This window comes from Euprymna scolopes, chromosome 18 (assembly GCF_053919585.1).
Source record: "Euprymna scolopes isolate OS-2025 chromosome 18, ASM5391958v1, whole genome shotgun sequence".
In the NCBI taxonomy this organism is placed as follows: Eukaryota; Metazoa; Mollusca; class Cephalopoda; order Sepiida; family Sepiolidae; genus Euprymna; species Euprymna scolopes.
The window spans coordinates 133,378,821-133,399,308 of NC_136499.1; the positions used below are offsets into that span (position 1 = coordinate 133,378,821).

Consider the following 20,488-nt stretch of genomic DNA (forward strand, 5'->3'; position numbering starts at 1 on the left):
AATAGCAATGGCTAAGAATACACTGCCTGAAAGTACTTCCTTTAAACTCCTCGGCCCAACGTTTACAGGGAACATGAACTGGAATATATACATTGAGAGCATTGCCAAGGCTGCTGCAAAGAAGGTGGGTTCTCTCTACCGTGCCAGAAAATTACTACGTCTGAAAGTATCCTGTACCTCTATAAAGTCACCATTCGCCCATGTATGGAGTACTGTTGTCACATCTGGGCTGGTGCATCTGCTACTTGTCTCTCACTCCTGGACAGGGTTCAAAAGAGAGTCGCAACCCTGATAGGTCCTGAACTGTCATCTAGGCTTCAGCCTCTGTCCCATCGACGAAGTGTTGCACCCCTCTGCATGTTCTACAAATACTTTAGTGGTGGCTGCGCTGAGATGAACTACAAGCACTTGTACCTCCTCGACGTGACTACCCCCGACAAACCCGACAAGCAACTAAGTCCCACCCCTTTACAGTAGAGATCTCTAGGTGTAAGAAAGCCTTTTACTCCAATTGTTTCTTCCCCAGAACTGCAAGTCTTTGGAACTCCCTTCCAGGATACTGCTTTCCCAACTGTACTGATATGCAGAAGTTCAAGTGTAATATGAACAAACATCTTTCTACTCATCTCACTTCATAATGCCCCCGCAAATTGTCCCCGATAGTAGCCCCCTACTTCAAGGTGGCACTGTGCCTTGTTTGGGGTGAAGATTGAATAAATATATATATACATGGTGACCTAAAAAAAAAACAGAGGACATTCAATTGTTTTCCTGAGCATTTTACAGTCAACGGAGAAAAAAAAGGCCAAAGACCCTAGTATTTTGATATGATGTTTTGAATATAATAAACTAGTTATGACCAAAGTTTCATTTCCTTCGGACAAAACACTAAGAAACGGTGTCTAATTAGAGTTGGTGCCCGTTTTTTTTTGTTTTGTTTTTTTGTTTTTTTTGGTCACCCTGTATATATATTTTGCAAAAAAAGTAGACCATAGATTTAAACTCAGTTATGCATCTGCTGTGAACCTAACGGAAAGACAGAGATGTTTGCAACATCTCTTCTGTGAGAAAAGGTAAGTAAGGAGGCGAAACGGTTCGTTTCCACGTTATTTCGTACCCTGCTATTGCGGGAAATGCTGCTCTCTCCAGATGTAGCAATAGTACTCCATCTTAGGACGTATTTGGCTATTGTATAGGTAGATAATTGCATCGGGAGTGAAAAAACTTCTTACGCAGTAGAATGATCCAACATTTCTGGATTTTTGGCAAAGGTTTTCCACTCCGTTTCAGGTCAGGAATGAAAGCCAGTCCTAGAAGTTTCTTAAAGCAGTGTGCTTGCTCAAGAGGAGGGCTGTTCATTTCTATTAAGACCAAGTTGTGATCAAAGAGCACGTAATGAAACGAGATGTGTGCTGTTCCTACCCATCCAATTCCTATATCAACTATCTGCGTCACCTCTTTTCTCCTCAATCCAACTCACACATAATAAAATTATCAAGTTACGACAGACAATAAAATAAATAGTTGCATAATACTTTTATTAAAGCAAGTCACACGTTCAAGTGCTCGTGACAAGAATGGTGATGCATGATCAGGACTTCGTTATAAAAACCTTTACCCTCCTCGCTATTTATTAAACCTGCAAAGAACAAACTTTCTAAGACGAATTGCATATGATCAGCACTTGAAACATTGACGCGACCAATAATTCGCATTTGAGGTAAGATGCACCATTCTTTTTATTTTTTATTAAAATAATTGTTTGAAATAGCATCTTAGCTATCTTATCGCCGGTCGTATTTCAACTTGAAATAGCATATTGTCAGTCTGTCATGCTAAAGGTTTCTCATTTTTATTGGTATGCCAGGCTAAACTTCGAAATATCAGGATCCAAAAAGAGTTTCGAATCTAATATGTCCCGCACTATCGGCCAAGCTCTAACATCTACCCTATCGCTCAATGTTGAATCTCTATACCTGTTTTACAAGTTCTTTAATGGAATGTGTTCTGATGAACTAAAGTCACTTGTGCCCCTTCGAGGTAAATACTGAAGATAAACTTGACAAACATCAAAATCCCACTTCTTCATTGTTGAGATCCCTAGCTGTTGGAAAGTCTTTTACTTTATTAGTTTCTTCCCTGCTGGACTTGGGATTTCCTTTCCGTTTTCTGTTTTCCTGGCTGTACTAACCACAGAAATAAAAATATAATGTGATCAGATGTATCAGTGCTCAACTCCCTACAGTTCTCTATTAGGCATGATCCCAAATAGTTGCCTCTTATGTCCCAATTAGCAATATGTCCCAATAATTCTCCTTTTCTTCCTCTCTTCTTTTTTATGTTTCTATTTTTTCTATTTTTATTTTGTCTCCATTTTGTTTTCCATTTGATTTCCATTTACATTAAATGACTGGCATCGAATTAGACGAGAGGTCTCTTATTGCCTGACGACATCTTTTAAGACAAAAACAGTAGATTTATTGTAGCAACTTATGGTAATTGTGTTTACCGAAATTGAGTAACATAATTATATATATATATATATATATATATATATATATATATATATATATATATATATATACATTTTTATTTGTTTTACGTACGCATTAATATGTCGCTAGATGTTCATGAACATAGGTCGGTAAGCAAGTTACAAGTAACTTGAGACCTTTTCAAGCGATATTGCTTATAGACACCTGGAATTATATATATATATATATATATATATATATATATATATATATATATATATATATATATATATATATAGTAGCAAGGAGACCCAACATTGCTCAAGATTGAATAATAATCAGCGAATGTTTCTTATGTTCAATACTTTTATTGTCATTTAAATCGGTGAAATTTTCCATTTGACACACAAATCGATTATTCTATATATAGGAGACCCCCCTCCACGCTGTGTACCGAGAGGAAGTTTCAGATTCCTCCCCGCAGTGATTTCGTCTACAATATATTATAGTCTACATTGCACTGTAAAGAACTTACTGTTGATTTTATACTATGACTTGGTGGGGGTCACATATTCTGAATCACGCCATCAAATATGACATGACCTAGTCCGGTTGGTAACAAATATGAAGAATCTTTGATCACGAGCACCAATTATGATATGTACAAGTCTCGATCCGCCCAGTCACTAGAATCTATAGTATCCTGAGTTGGACACCAAATATGACCTTCGTGATCCGCTCACGTTGTGTTAATTAATCCAAGTCACAGGTCACTTGGTCTAAAAGACCCAAAGGGCTCTTAACCGGACAGTTCCAGTTGCCGGTTATTTATATGGCAAAAACATAATTACTCACTTTGCGTCTTGCTGTGCAACTATTGTAAAAAAGAATACTCGTCCACACTGTTTGGGTTGCGGCTCAGTCGTCTAAAGGTTCACTCGTTCACATGGTATGTGTTGCGTCTCTGGTGTATATAAGATCGCTATAAAAGATCTTCGCAAAATGAACATTCTAAATACCCATCTAACTGAAACTACTATATATAATTTTCCCCGTTCTTTATTAGTGCCTAAACTTAAACGTAGATTCCATGAACAAAGCTTCTTTCTTAGAACTGCACGCCTGTGGAACTCTCTTCTGTTTCCTTACTTTCTAACTGACTACAATATGATCTTCTTCAAGTCCAACATAAACAAGTTCTTGAAGAGCCGTCCACTTAAGTAATCCAATTTACCAAATTTCCACTACTAACGATTACTACGATATTGTCCCCTTGACTATCATGCACTCATTTACCCTTATCCCCGAATGGCCTCCGTGATAAGTGATAACTGTAAGCAACAAGAAAAAAGAAACGGTGTTGATTTCATGAAGTAACATTAAATATTGTGTCTTCAGCATCAACTTGTTTCAATAACGAAACTAAATTCAAAAGAAGAGAACGACATTGCCATGAAGAAGTCAACATTATTCACCACGTTTGTTACAACGGTTTTTCTGGGATGTAACTCTTTCTTTCTTATCTTTTCTTTCTTTCATTTCGTCGTGACTTTACTTCCTTCTTTCTTTCCTTTTTCATGATTTAATATCCTTTGCTACTTTTAGAATTAAAGCACGAATAAACATTAAATTGTAATATTGCATTTTCCTTTTCCAATCAATCACACATTGATAAGCCGCTCGACTAGTAATCGTACCCGACTGCGGCGTGGTCCCTGGTTTTTATACAGACTATCTTGATGCATCTGTGTATATACCCAAGCCTATTCCTGGTTTTTGTAGTAAGTGCTACCTAAAATATGAATGAAAAGTTGGAGAAATATGACATTTTCAAACAAAACTATTCTAACTTTTTTCTAATTTTTAATTCAATTTCCGTATTTTTCATTCAGTAGTTTGTATTTTTTGTCTTCCTCGCACCCAATTGTTTTCTCAATCATTTTTCAATCAAGGTAACAATCTTTCTTGATTTTTATGTCATCTTTTATTATCTCATCATTATTTACTCACTAGGAGTAGTCGTATTGACCAGCATCAAAGACTTTCTCTCTTTGAGAACGACTTGTGTTCTCTAGAGTGTGAGGGACGTCTCTCCAGATTTCCAGTACTCTCCAGCTCTTTCGATAACCATTGCAGGTTAATTTGCATTATCATAACAGCCGCTTACCATTGATTTTTTATGTCAGCGACTATTGATCTTCACTGGACGTTTGGTCGCAATAAACCTCCTCAAGGTCGTAGTCCTCTTTGCACTCATCCAGCAGAGGCCTGGCTTATGCTTTCTCTCTTCGGTCTTTCCACCCCCCACCCTTGACCCTCCGTACTTATTTGGTGTAGCGCTAGTTTGTGGTGACATACCCACAAAAGGGAGGCGAAATCAGAGCACAGAAAAGTTGATTACAACTCAGATTATTATTATTATTATTATTATTATTATTATCATCATCATCATCATCATCATCATCATCATCATCATCATCATCATTATTATTATTATTATTATTATTATATTGCTCACAAGGAGCTTTCACACAGGTCATCAAAGATCTCTTTGTCCTCTGGAAGCTGAGTGAAAACATGTCTTCCCAGGTTTCAAGTACTCTCCATCTCTTTTGGTAACATTTGCAAATGAATTTACGTTATTGCAGCAGCCGCTTACTATTGATTTCTCGCTGACAGCGACCATTCAGTACCGCTGAAATTTTAGTGGCAATAAGCCTCCCCCAGGCCCCAGTTCCCTTCGCACTTGTCCAGCGGAGGTCTGGTCAGTGCTCTCTCGTTGGTCTTTTCATCCTCCTTGACCCTTCTCGGCTATTTGGTACTACTCTTTTGAGGCGGCAACGATGGGCCAATGGAGGAGATGGGGGAGGGGATAGAGAACTTATAGATACGCTGTTTTCTTGGTTCCATGTAACACCTTTTCATATTTTGCTTCTGCAGCAGTTTGACTGGTCCGTTCACTGCGTATTTTCTCCGTTTTTCCTTTTCTTTAATATTCACACTGTAGTCAGTTGGAACAGCAAAGTCTATTATTTGATAGGACTTTTCTTTCTTGCTATTACGACATCCGGTTTTCTTGCTTAGATGGGTTTATCTGTTTGTATGTCCATTTTCCATAGGATTTTGTGATTCACGTTTTCAAGTATTGTTGCCGGTTTATTCTTGTACAGATTATTATTATTATTATTATTATTATTATTATTATTATTATTATTATTATTATTATTATTATTATTATTATTTACAGGTAATTGGCAATCAAGCAAGTGGTTTAGCAGGTGAGCACTTTATATTTTCATTGCAATGCATATTTGTTGAGTGTGACACTAACATTTACTGTAGATGACAGGAGAATATGTAAAACGAGTTTAAATCTATTCTAATAATAAACATATATGATAGATTCGCAAAAGCGAATATATATATATATATATATATATATATATATATATATATATATATATATAAGCGAAAATGTGTGCATGTATGTATGCTCGCTTTTTCTGTATGTCCAAGACAGGATTTTTTTTCGGTGGTCTCTCGAGGCCGTCGCTCATTTTTAAAACTTTTTATATCACGTCGAAATCATAATATCTACGAGTTACGGACTGGGGGCGCGTGTGTATTTTATTTGTCCGACTCTCGAAAGCTAAATATTTTCGATCGGCGCGTGTAGATTTGCCTTTTTCGTATAATAAAAGCGAAACTAATACGAAGGTTTTTACATCGTTCCCAGCACGATTCGCCAAAAGCAATCAGCTTTGATCAATGCGGTGTTTTCCTTATATCAGACAATTGCTATTTAATTTGGACAATCCCCTTTCTATGGGGAGCTGGTTTCCCCCACCCCAACATCTTGGGGAAACAAAAAAAAATAAATAAATAAAGCGTTTCCGCGGTAAATAAAAACTGCCCCACGGTCAAAGTTGACCTCATTAAGTCATTAAAACGGACACCTGCCAATTCTAAATGCTTAAAAAAAATTCAAACGTGTTTCCGTTAGTATTTCATGGTGGCGCAGTGGTGAACGACGCACTTTTTTTTTCACACTTTAATTTCCAACTTTGCCTCAAAGGTTCGGGTTCGATCCTTCATACTTACCTACCAAAACTTTTTTATTTTAACCCCCCCCCTACACAAACACCCGGGTGCCCACACACACCTCCAAACACCCGGGCAATGCCGGGAACCCCTGCTAGTATATATATAAAAGGCAAAATTGCCGTACGCGTTTTTGTATGTCCAAATAAGGCCTTTTTCACAGTGGTTTTCGACGAGGTTAATTTATTTAGAAGTTTCCTTATACTTCCTAGATTATAATATCTATGATTTGCGAACGGACGTCATCTCGACATTTATTTTGATCGACTTTTAAAAGATCCCCTCTATTCCGTCCTTTCGCATGTTTGCTTTTCTAGTGGGGTGCCCGGCGTTGCCCGGGTGTTTGGAAGGTGTAAAAGTTTTGATAGGAATGTAGGCTCAAACCCGAAGCCTTGACGCGAAGGTGGACAAGAAAGGGAGAAAAGAGACTGGTATCTTACCTGCTCGGCAACGAAGAGAGAGGAATGAAGCGTTTTATTTTAACAATTAAAAAAGTGAAATGACAGGTGCGTGAATTTAATGAGGTCAAACATCACGCCATATGAGGAAACTTTATTTTGGCTGCAAACCATTGTCTGCGTTTCCCTCCAAGATGTTGGGGAAAACCTCCCCATAAATAGGGGCGTGTCAAAATTGATAGCAGTTGTCTGATATGACGGGTTTAGGCCGCATCGATCAAACCTCATTGCGTTCTGGATGTCCCAACCACGAGTGCCAGGGAGGTTCATTTTGCTACAGATTCAGTTTCGCTTATATATGGAAAAACCAAATAAACACGCGGAGACTAAGAAATACTGCGAAAATAGTGTGTAAAAGTCGGACAAATAAAATCTACACACCACGCCCTTTAGTAAATCTTAGATATTATAATCTAGGTATCATATAAAAAGTTCTACGAAAGACTAACCGCCCGGAGCGCGTTCCCCCTCCAAAAGCTTTTGCTGAATATACACAAAAAATGCACACACACACATTTTCGCTTTTATATTAGCGAGGGTACCCAGCGTTTTCCGGGTGTTTAGAGGTGTGTGTGTTGGGAGCGGGGGAATCAAAACAAAATGGAACATAAAAAATAAGTGAAGTAATAAACCTGTTTGAATATTATATATATAAAAAAAACAAAGTTAAACCTTCTTAAAAAATCGTAAAAAACAGCGAACGTGATGGAAAAAATACGAACATTATGCAAACAAACGATATTAAAATTTCTTTAAAAAATCGGAAAAAAAAAACATTGCCCATATTGAAAAAAAAATACGAACGTGATGCAAAATGAACGAGTTTAAAACTTCTTTAAAAAAATCGAAAAACAAAAATTTAAAAAAAAAACGTGAAAAATCGCATAAATAACCTTGTTTCAATATGAAAACTTTAAAAATCGAAAAACAAAATAATATTATATCACCGTTCGAACTTGCAACCATAAGATAATGACGCCGGTCCTTTACCCACTGAGCTAAGAGCGTGTCAGCGAAATTGAACCGGTTTTTTATAAACTTTAAACTAATTCAAGAAACAACGCTTTTTGCGCATGCGTATTTGGCTATCTTGTCATATAGGAACGATTTTTGCTACCCCTCCCTGTAGAAAAGTGTCAAGTTGAGAGTGAAGGAATTAATGCTTTTAGCCAACTTTTCAATATTTGTCGTCCGAACGATCGAGTTTCAAAATGATATCAATCTTGTGAAAATCCGTTGCCTCTGTCGAAAGTTTTTGCGAGACATACAAACACACACATACACAAACACTCACACATTTTTCCTTTTATATATATATAGAAGAAGATAAAGCGAAAGTAATCGAAGCGAATGAGATCGCCGGCCTTCCCGGCCGGAACGTCCAAAAAGGCAATTAGCTTTGGTTAATGTGGGGTAAACCTTTCATATCACACAATTGCTATTAATTTGGACACCGTCAAAGATCCCCTTTTCTTGGAGGAGCTGGTCATCCCTCACATTATGCATGACCTCGTGGGGAAGCAAATAAATACCACGACAAAGGGGAAAGCTTAACTGGCCTCTGTTTTAATTCTACATAATTTAACTCAGAATTAACACACACGCGCGCGCACACACACACACATATAATCTAGCTGATGGTGACCGTTATATATTGTATATAGTTTAAATCTCTCAAATTATTAGGTTCACTATAAAAATCGATAGAGAATTGTCTCTATAATAACAAATGCGTAATCTGTTGTAATTAAAATATCATATTTAATGGCCGGTCGGCATGCTAGTATATATATATATATATATATATATATATATATATACTAATTTCATAATTCTTTTATATACATATATATATATATATATATATATATATATATATATATATATATATATATATATATATATATATATAAGAATTATGAAATTAGTATGCGGATTCTATTGTTTAAATCTTTTCTAATTATATATTTCTCTCCATCTTATTTATCTCTCCCACACACTCTCTCTCTCTTTATATATATATATATATATATATACATATATATATAGTCATCGACATACAGTCCTGTTTCGTTGTATCACAACTCATCAGTGCCGCTAGACTAGCATCTCTCCCAAGCCAAGGATTGAACCTAGAACCGTCGTGTTGACCGTCGGCAGTTCTCCCACTTGACCATGGAATTGACGCCCGTAAATAACCCGTCGGAATGTCTATTTAATTAGACACCCGCCACCACTTCTATAGAGCTCAAATCGCATGTTCATAAACAAACAAACAACGAGCTTCGCATTTTCAGCCAATTAAGTAGCGGGTGAGATTATTTACGACAGTGCTCTACCCAAAGAGGAGGGCTTAAAATATATTCATAGTCATCGGCATACAGTCGTGTTTCGCTGTATCACAACTCATCAGTGCCGCTAGACTAGCATCTCTCCCAAGCCAAGGATTGAACCTAGAACCGTCGTGTTGACAGTCAGCAGTTCTCCCATGGAATTGACGCCCGTAAATAACTCGTCGGGATGTCTATTTAAATAGACACCCGCCACCACTTCTATAGCGCTCAAATCGCATGTTCGTAAACAAACAAACAACGAGCTTATATGTATATATATATATATGCAGCTTAATTGCCATATATATTTTTATGTGTGTAGCTTAATTGCCATATATATTTTATAACTTACTATATCTATAATACAAGGTGTTTCAAAAGTCTTGGGAACATAAAGATTTTTAATAACTCAAAAACTATTAGGAGTTAAAAAATGAAATTGGTACCGTTGGAAAGGTTAAAGTTTCAAGTTTTGTGGGGAATCTTCAAACTTGCTCAATATGAGCACCATTCGTCACACGGCAGACATCTAGTCGATAGTCCATTTCCTGCCAAACGCGTTCCAGCATCTTGACGTCAATGGTTCCCACAACTGCCGTTATTCGAGCCTTTAGTTCGTCAATATCTCTTGGAAGGGGCGGCACATAGACTTGTTGCTTGACAAAGCCCCAAAGGAAAAAGTCACACTCAGTACCCCATATGCGAGTGCTATGCTTGTTAACTTTGCCATTCAGATAGAAGGGTCGCCTCATCGCTAAAAACAAGCCGGTCATCAAAGCCGTTATCTTCCAACTTCTCTTGCATTGCAATGCAAAAGTCACGGCGAAGTGGCTTATCAGTGTCCTTCAACTTTTGGACCAACTTGAGCTTGTAAGGTACCATTTGCAGTCGTTTCCTTAAGACACGCCAGACAGTTGCTGGAGCAAGCTGAAGTTCCCTGCTGGCTCTTCTCACTGATTTACGGGGGCTCTGCTGAAAGGCTTCCGGACTTGCTCAACTGCATCTTCTGAAGTTGAAGGGCGACCTGTTCGATTACTTGGGCACAAACACCCATCTTTCACAAATTTAGCATACCATCTGACAATGGGTTTCCTTTCAGGGACTTCTTTTTTAAATTTCCTGCGAAATGCACGCTGAACACATGTCCACGATTCAGTCTTTGCAAATTGGAGGACGCAAAACGCCTTGTCTTGTTTAGAGAACGCCATTACTGCACATGGAAAGATAAGGCGAAAATCATTAGTATGACCAAAAACTTGATTAAGCAAGCTTTAAAATGACACCAGTTTCATTTTTCTACCTGGAATAGTTCATGAGATATACGCATTTGTAATGTTCCCAAGACTTTTGAAACACCCTGTATAATACTGATTGTGTGTGTGTGTGGTGGTCACGAATAGGCTCCTATATGGTTGACTATTTAAAAAAAAATGATTACATATAATGATAGAAGATGTATCGAGACAAAGGAATGGGTATGTTTGATTTGGCAGAACGGTGGTTCATTGAAATTGTGGGGTCTGCGTTCGCGCCTGGTCCACTAAGTATGGAAATAAAAAATTAAAAAATTAAAAAGAAAAGTGTTTTTACAAGTGTTTTTTGATATAGATGTACATAATAATACTTTGATAAGTATGTTTTAACTTAAATAGGGATGATATAATAAAATTGTGGGGTCTGCGTTCGCGCCTGGCCTCCATAGAATGGAAATAGACACAAACTTTAATAAAGACTTTTCATATCTATCTGCGTAAGTCTACTTTGATAATTATGTTTCAGTTTGTAGAAATATGGTATAAGAAAATGTAACGAAAAAGTGTAAGGAAAAATTCAAGATGGCGCCCGACTCTCTCTTTAACACGGTAAGATATCCTCACACGGCACAAGAAGCAACAGCCACACGATTCCCCAGCCAACTCAATCGTCACTCGCCCACGTCTTTCCCCTCACCCGCTTTTATCGTCGTTCTAGGCCGGCTAAATTTGCATATTCCGAGAATTCGTGTGACTTTGCGAGACATCATACTTTACAAAAGACGGCGGCCGCCATCTTGGTCTTTCTTTTCTATTTTTGGTCGGTAACGCTGAGCTGGTCTCGAGGTAAGTCTTTTTCCCCTCATCCGTCTCTCCCACGTACCCACACAACACGCAAACACGCGGGCGCTTATCTCCTGGATGCACGTTACACTCCCCCCTGATCTGATGATCACATAGAGAGCACTGGGGGGGCCTTTTAGTGCGTGTGCTTCTGCGAAGAGGTACATTCACTGTTTCAGATTCGGGCTCTGGATCTGGTTCCACCTCATCAGATGAAGTATAGCTATCAGTCTCTGGAAGAGGGTCACTGAATCCGTGCATCGGCAGCTCATCGCTAGACGCTTCACTGCTTTCTTCTGTAGTTGTGTGACGCACCTCGGTAGCTGGGCGAAGATCTCGCACATGTCGTGGGGTTCCATCAACCAAAACAGACTGCTGGCTAATCACTCCAGATATTTGTCCTCGCTTAAACTTGTCGGTGCACCGATTTCCTGGAGGCCGCACCAACACTGGATCTCCCACTTCATATCTGTTATATGTTCCCTTGTCGGTTGGCTGCGTAGTGTTGATTCCCTTCACTCCGACTCGGTACGTGTAAATAGCATTTGCAGGTGCGGTTGAAGGGGACGTCCCGTCCTTTGGCGTAATGTTGTACCAATATGTTGCTTCCGCAATAGTACATCGCTTCCTGGCAGCAATTCTCTTGATGCTGCGATGGCTTCTTTCAGCAATGCCATTTCCTGGTCGGACGCCCCACTCATCTAACAACTGCCGAACTTGCTGGCTACAAAACGCTGCATCATTGTCAGTCAGGAGCTCTTCCGGCGCACCTCGCTCAAAAAAAATGGATGATAGGTGGCTAACAACATTTGCTGAATTCTGTCTGGTCATCTGCCGCCACACCGCAAATCTCGTAGGCCCGCAATCAATGAGAGTTAGAAAGGGCTTGCCACTGTAATGGGTAATATCCATGGCCAGCCGCTGCCACACACTCTCAACTTCCAAGCGACCCTTCTGCCATCGCTCTGGTGCAGGATCAATAGACTGGCAAGCCTCACAATTTCTGACGATCTGTCTGACATCCATCTTGGTCACTGCTGGGTATGCACGCCTCACAAAATAAAGGGTCCTCTTGATACCCGGATGTCCGCTCTGTGCATGAATTTTTTGTATTTGACATGGGTCGATTGCAACTGCACAAGATCGAGTAGTAATCTCCATTCCCATCTTCGCGGCTTCATACCATTTGTGAGGTACACGGGTCAGTTGGTCAGCACGATTACAATGTGATGACACCAGAGTGACGCTCAGTGATAGCCCATACTCAGATACCAGGTTTTTTAGCGTGTCTAGCCTTCTCCGTATTAACATTTCGCTTGCTGCCTTGGTACGGATTCGTGTCCGTCCTGAAAGTGTGTCAGACACCCAGTGGTAGACACAGAGAGAATCTGTGTACAAGGTCAACTTCTTAGACTGCCACTGCAGGGCCAGATTTACCCCCTTTACAACAGCGTCCAGCTCTGCCAGGTTGATATGCTGAGAATCTGTTACGGGCCGCAGCCAACACGCATCCTCGAACACGTTTCCTCCTTGCTCCAACGATACTCCCAACGCCAAAGAACTGGCATCAACCCACACACCTACGTTGTCTCCGTTAACACACCACCGCCCACAGGCAGGGTCCTTCTTGTTCACTCTCTCCAGTGTCTCTTTAATCATCAGAGTTAGTAGGACATCATCGGATATGTCATCCCAACCCGTGGTTGTTAAATTTGCTCTGCGTTTAATCACACCAACAGCTGCGCGGAGCCGGCCACAGACCGGTAAGTGACCAACAAGTTTTCCACACCAAGAAAAAACAGTCCGCCTTGTAACGAGGTTGGGGATGCTTGGAATTTCACTGCCACGCCTCCATTGTAGGGTGCCATCTTCTTCATAAACATCCAATCCCAATACACGTGCTCCTTCCCTTAAACGTTCGGGATTCTTGCATTCCAGACCAAACTGAGCCAACTTTTCTTTGACACACGACGCAGACTGTACATCTTCATTGACGTATACGTCATCAATGTAAGCTGACGTTGAGTCCCTCATGGGCTTTTCTTGGGACAATACTGTGTTGACAATAGTCTTCATGATCTGTGGTGCCACATTTAGGCCAAAGCCAAGGCGTGTAAGGCAGTACCTCTGCCCCTGGAACCAAACTGTCTGGAACGGCCACAACATCTCATCAACTCGCACCTGTAAATAGGCTTTTCGCAAATCCAATATCGAGACATTAGTGCCTTTCTGACGCCATTCCCTCAACTTACTGGCGCATACGTCAGCATCGGCAGTGTAGGCTTCAATATGCTTGTTAAGCTCCCTATAGTCCAGCACGGGCCGGACTTTCGACTTGTTATGCTGGACTACTCCCATCAAGGGTATTAGACCCTTGGGAGGCCCAAGCTTGTCCTCAGGGTAGGGGATTAACCAGCCATCTTGGATCCACGCCTTTAGTTCCCTTTCGTATTCTGCTCGGGCCTCACTGGGTATAGGGTACTCTGCAACCCCATTCTTGAGTTTAGTCGGTGCCATTCCCTCGGTCCACTTCCAAGATGCAATCCAGGCCCTCTTGCGCGAGTCGTAGTCCACTGTAAAATCCGGCCGATCGATATGGAACGCTGCACACACTGGGGCCTCTAAGAATCGCACCTTTCCATCCCGATGAATTGCGACTCCCCCCAGCGCCTTGATGGCATCGTATCCGAGCAACAGGTCAAACCCCAGGAGATTTCCTTGGGTCACGAGCACATTGATCTTAGTGGCTGCACCGGTGTCCGAGTAGATCTTGACAGTTCCAGCTCCACAGCATGTCTGGGTCTCGCCTCCTATCGTGGTGACTTTGATCTTCCTCTTAGTCCAACTTGGACACAGCCTGGTGCTCACTATAGTATGCGAACAGCCTGAGTCGAGAAGTGCTGAGCAGGGTATCCTGTTTACGTAGACGGTCATTACTGGTTGTGCCTTGTTCAAATTTTGCTCGGGGAGCAGGGTGACGCTGATGTCCTCTCCCCTGATATGTTTCCCGCACAGTTTTGGGCTAGATGCCCCAAACCGCCACACTGAAAACAGCGCACACGCCCCCTGTTGGTGCAATTCCTTGCAAAATGTCCGCGTCGGCCGCAGCGAAAACATTTCCCATTCCTTGCAGGGTTCTGATTCGGAATCTCCCGAGCGCCAATCTGGCCTGTCTGTGTCGCCATCACAACTGGTTCCCCCAGGTCCTCCTCATCTTTGATGATGGCTCGAGCACGTTCCATCAAGTGTTCCATGGTTGTTGTTGAAACGCTGGTTGAGGCTCTCAGTAGCTGCTTCACCTGAGTGGGAAGGCCCGCCACAAACGCGTACGCGAGCGTCCGCTCCGACACCCCTCCACCGAATAGAACTGCGAGTTTCTTTAACTCAGCGAAGAAAACGTCCACGCTTTCCTCCGGTAGAAGTTTTCGGGAAGCAAATTTTTCATAGACCGTACAAGGATCCATGGCAAATGCCTTGTACAGCGCAGCTTTAATTGCGGTGACATCTCCCTTTTCGGCAGCACTGAGTTGCTGATATACACTCAAGGCACCCCCAGTCAATCTCAGGGGAATCACAGTGTGTACCCTTTTCACCTCACAAAGGTCGCACGTCAGCTCGACCCTTTCAACCCAGTCGACGATGGACTGGACCCGTCAAACTCGGGTATGAGCTTTAAGTCAAATTTCGACTCGGTCATAATCCTAGAGGCCAAATGGCCGGAATAGCTTGTAACGAAAAAGTGTAAGGAAAAATTCAAGATGGCGCCCGACTCTCTCTTTAACACGGTAAGATATCCTCAACACGGCACAAGAAGCAATAGCCACACGATTCCCCAGCCAACTCAATCGTCACTCGCCCACGTCTTTCCCCTCACCCGCTTTTATCGTCGTTCTAGGCCGGCTAAATTTGCATATTCCGAGAATTCGTGTGACTTTGCGAGACATCATACTTTACAAAAGACAGCGGCCACCATCTTGGTCTTTCTTTTCTATTTTTGGTCGGTAACGCTGAGCTGGTCTCGAGGTAAGTCTTTTTCCCCTCATCCGTCTCTCCCACGTACCCACACAACACGCAAACACGCGGGCGCTTATCTCCTGGATGCACGTTACAGAAAATTATGGGGTGTTCGTTCGCGTCTGACCTCCATAGAATGGAAATATGTCACAAAGTTTCACAAGGTTTTTTTTAATATAGATCCACAGAATATTGTGATACGTGTTTCAGTGTGAACAGGTATGGTATAATAAATTATTGGGTTTATTTATTTTATTTTTACTTTCATCATATTTTGCTTTGGTTTTGATACCCCCCCCCCCAAATTCGAAGCTATCTCTTTACAACCTTTTCTTTTCATAACCTATCATACTTTCATAAATCAGAGTCCATTTTCTGTAGGCTTTTTTTGAACCCAGTCAACGACGGGGTACTTTTGCTAGTATATATATATATATATATATATATATATATATATATATATATATATATATATATATATATATATATATATATACTAGATACTATGGATATATGTGTATATATACTAGATACTATATATATATATATATATATATACTAGATACTATATATATATATATATAGAGAGAGAGAGAGAGACAGACAGACAGACAGACAGACAGACAGAGAGAAAAGGAGTGGGGGAGATAAATTAAATGGAGAGAAATATATAATTAGAAAAGATTTAAACAATTGAATCCGCATATTAAATTTATAATTCTTTTATCTTCATAAATATAAGGCAAATATTTCTACGATTTTTGGTTTCTTTCAGAAGAAACCGAATTAATTTGTACAGGGAATCCAATAGACATCGTGTTCGTCATCGATTCCTCAAAGAGCATTTATAACATGGATTTCAACACACAATTAGAATTCGTCTCATTCATAGTTAACCACAGCGACATCGGCTTGGGTCCTACACAGGTGCGTAGAACTGTTACATTTTAATAAACAAAACAAATTGTTACAACGAACAAACATTAAACAATAGGAACGCATGCGATTTACAACAAACGCGTACTCGATGCACATGTTTTGGGTAACCAATCACCTATACTTAAGATGTATTAACTAAAACGACATCGGCTTGCGTCCTACACATGTGACTAAAGTGTTGTATTTCCATTAAACATAAACAGTAATTTAACAAATAATTAGAACATTCGTATCATTTATTTGGTAATTACGCGACATCGACTTGGGTCTTTGTAGTTTGCTGTGTGTATAGCCGTGTAGTGTGGGGTAACTGTATCTAGCCATGTAGTGTGGGCTAGCTGTGTCTGTTAGGAAATAGGTCGAACATAAGAAAGAAATATGGTAAATCCTATTGTAGACACGTTTTACCGGAAGTGAGGATCAGCTGATCGGATCTGCGTGTGAGTCACGTAATCAGGTTAGCTGGAGTCAGTGGGTTTGGATTTGGACGTAAAGAAGAGCGGGCGGCTTAAAATGTCGTCTCCTCGCCTTCACCGGGAGAGTGGGAAGCATACGTGTGTGAAAATAAGACCTTGAAGTAACCACGCAAGCAAAGATATTCACTTTCCATTCTTCTGCGATCGACACCTGGAAGGTGAATAAAAGAAAATAAATAAAATCAATCATTGTCTTGGATGAATGAATATTCGTTCAAAACAGGTTTTCAGTCTCCCCTCCAAGAACAAGATGAATTCTAGGTGGACAAGATCAACGACGCATGAAGTTAAGGTATGTCCAAAATACATGTACCACACACACACAACTGCATATGAACAATTAGATATGAATATATCACAAGTAGACAACAACATTTAGACGATCATACAACGGTACCCCTTTTATGATGCCAACAATACATGTTTAGACGTGTAGTGTAAGCTAGCTGTATCTAGCCGTGTAGTGTGGGCTAGTTGTGTCTACTCGTGTAGTGTGGACTAGCTATGTCTAGCTGTGTAGTGTGGGCTAGCTCTGTCTGGAAGCCCTGGGCATGCGTTTATGTGAGATGATCTTTAAGGATCATGGGGGAGGGGTGTATTTAGATATGCATTAATTTGTATATCAACGAATCAGCAACCCTAAAAATACATTATAAAAAGACGTGGTTAGCACGAAAACGGAGATGTTAAACAATAGAAACACGTACTTGTTTCACATGTGACTTATTCCTGATGAGCAATCAAGCAACAATTCAATTAAATAAAGTTATCCTTATTTTATAAACGGGTGTCATTTGGTTTTCTTTCATGATCATCGCCATCGTGTGATTAGGTTGATCTGTATTGTTACATCGCCCAGTAGCTGTTTAAATCAAACGAATAACTCATATATGGAACACAAGGAGATTTGTTGGCAGTTTTAAAGGTTTTATTAGGGGTGAGTTTAATTCACAAGGAACGGGACAGCATACTTTTTTCTAAAGGTTAAATAAATTCGTTCTTACTAATGTTCTTACTTAGCTTAAAAGATTTCCGACGAACGGACATGTATCGATGAAATAATCTTTTACATTTCTACATTGTCCATAAATCTGGATAGACTGCTTCAAACTCCCGGAAACTATGTGGCGAACGGATAAAGCGATTTGTATCTTATTATTCGACACCTGCCTCTAGCGTTTTCCTTTTTATTGTTTTGTTGATGTATGTGCAGGAAGCTCGTCGGCTCAGATGTTCATACTTCAGACTTGATTCTTTTTCCGTTGAACGTTTCCCTCTAGTAGTTTTCTTGCTAGGATGACTGCGAATGGGTCTACTGACATAGACACAAAAAAAACAGGCTTTCACGTTTTCGTGTACGTTTGGTATATTCGTTTAGTTTTTTGTCGACGAACAGGGTTCGTCTTAGCGCCGCCATTTTCTCATTATCACTGCCCCTACTGATTTTGTTTTTTGTTTATATATATCTAGAGGGATATGCGAGATAACCATAATACACACATGAAACTCTAGTCATCTTCAAAGTAATCACCTTCAGCTGTAACGCACTTGTAATGTTCCAACAACTTCTGGGAGGCTCAGTGGAAGTTCTCTTGGGTGAGCGTGGCAATAATCTTTGTCACAACCTCTTTCAACTCCTTAATTGTCTCATAACAACAGCCTCATATATTTTCCTTGAGCTTAGGGAATAACCGAAAGTGACAGGGAGCAAAGTATGGGCCAAAGGGATAGTGAAGGACTGTCTTGATGCCCATCTTGGTCAACTTGTCTGTGACAAGGATAGAGTTGTGGGCTGGTGTGATTATGCAAATCTTCCGCTCTTTAATTCCTCGCGAATAAGGATGTACAGTTCCCACACTGACATCAAACTGTGCACTCATTAACTTTATAGACATACGACGGTAATTATCTATGAAAATTTTATTTGGCCAATCAACTTTAATGTTCTGACTTCCTTATACTTCCCACATTTCGCACCACCCATCACACACTCCTTACCTTCATGAATGTCTTATGGCACTAAAAAACTGATGCTCGATTTATGCACGATGGTCCAAATGCAGTCTGAAAGATTCCATACGTTTCTGTCATATGTTTTCCAAGTTTAAAACAGAATTTTATTGCGTATCATTTTTTAAAAGTATCCTTACGTCCAGATTGCATTTTCGAAATTTACCAACTGTGTAAATCAGGCTTTAGTAGGGTGCATTCCAGTTTCTGTTGTAGCTGTTCATTTGAATCAGAAATCATAAAAATTGGTTAGCCATCTCATAAGATGTATAGCAATAACATACTAAATTTTCAAGAGTCTACGAGAATTTTAAATGCCTGTATAAAAATGTCTGGAAATTTATTGAGTGCACCTCATACATATGTACGTATTTTTGGCTGTGAATTATGTTGTTTTTTTTTTTAACTTTATTTTTCTCTTTATTTTTCTACTTTAGGTCCGAGTGGGGGTTATAACCTTTGGTGACAAAGCAGTTATTAAAATCAACTTGAAAGAATCCGTGAATAAAAAAGAATTAAATGAAAATATTACCAAAATAAGTCAGGTAAGCGGTGAAGGGAACACTGCGGACGCCCTCCATACAATGAGGAATGTCATGTTTCAAAGAGAACAGGGTGGGAGGTCGGATGTGAAATGGATCGCTATAATTCTTACGGACGGTTACTCAAAGAATCCTAATACGAGCCATGTAGAGGCGGAAGCATGCCGGCGCGAAAACATCGAGCTTTTCGTCATTGGAATAGGTAACTCGGTCTTTTTTACCGAGTTATGGGTCATTGTCAGTAAACCGTCGACCGAATTCTTATTTATAGCATCAATCTCTGAAGCCTTTAAAAACATCAGGAAGAAAGTTGCTCAACTGGCGTGCAGGAAAAGTGGCTTTTGAATAGAACTGTAAAACTGCCACACCCTCAAGTTAGTTCTATTCAATACTGTTCAATATTATCGAAAACATAAAATAAAAATATTAATCGGTCTATTTAATTTTTATTATTATTTTATCCTTTCTTTTTGTGTACACTAGCAGGGTGACCTGGTGTTTCCAGAGAGTAATGGAAAATAAATGTTTCTCACTACCGTATATTTATTGTCAGTGAAATCAGTAATTTTTTTTTTTGATTGATTGCCCATTCTAGTTTAGGACCTCTCGCCGTGCACCAAGAGGAAGCTTCGCGTACCTCTCACAGTCAGTTAGTCACATTGCAGTTTACGTTGCACTGTAGAGAAAATACTGTTAATTTTATAAAATTATTTGTATATATAATTGCTTGAATTAAAGTTTAGAATGCAAAAGTTAAGCATCATAGTTCAATTGTGCTGTAAACAGAAACATTCATTTCGAACGCTGTAACATAGTGCGTATACGCTCCTGGAAAACTATCAGCAGCAGCGAAGAGATTAACAGCAACAGCAGAAGCCGGAAAACGCGCATATGTAAAGTATGAAGCGTGCGCGAGAAGAAAGCAGAAAACAGTAGAAAATTACAGCATTTGCTCAAGGTAGAACCAAAGTGAACGTTTAGGAGAATGGACATGTAAATAGTGAGGACGAGAATTGGGCCAGCAGTGACCGGCATGCGGTCGGAA

General features: G+C 40.0%; 1 protein-coding gene across 1 annotated transcript; it reads left to right on the top strand.

Moving 5' to 3' along the window:
• Positions 1–1,513: 1,513 nt before the first annotated feature.
• LOC145297840 (matrilin-3-like) lies at positions 1,514–19,979 on the top strand. The gene is made up of 5 exons (XM_080144169.1): positions 1,514–1,720; positions 3,873–3,973; positions 5,721–5,752; positions 16,252–16,403; positions 19,339–19,979. Exons 2-5 carry the CDS (start codon positions 3,927–3,929, stop codon positions 19,786–19,788), a joined length of 681 nt encoding a protein of 226 aa, XP_080000295.1. The 5' UTR covers positions 1,514–1,720; positions 3,873–3,926; the 3' UTR covers positions 19,789–19,979.
• The last annotated feature ends 509 nt before the right edge of the window (positions 19,980–20,488 follow it).

What these genes read in the sequence shown, in the direction of transcription:
- LOC145297840 (XM_080144169.1), top strand. Translation starts at nt 3,927, where the DNA reads ATGAAGAAGTCAACATTATTCACCACGTTTGTTACAACGGTTTTTCT. An exon ending in TTTGTTACAACGGTTTTTCT is followed by an intron (nt 3,974 to 5,720) that starts GGGATGTAACTC and finishes TTATTATTTACA; the next exon opens with GGTAATTGGCAATCAAGCAA. An exon ending in TCGGCTTGGGTCCTACACAG is followed by an intron (nt 16,404 to 19,338) that starts GTGCGTAGAACT and finishes TTTCTACTTTAG; the next exon opens with GTCCGAGTGGGGGTTATAAC.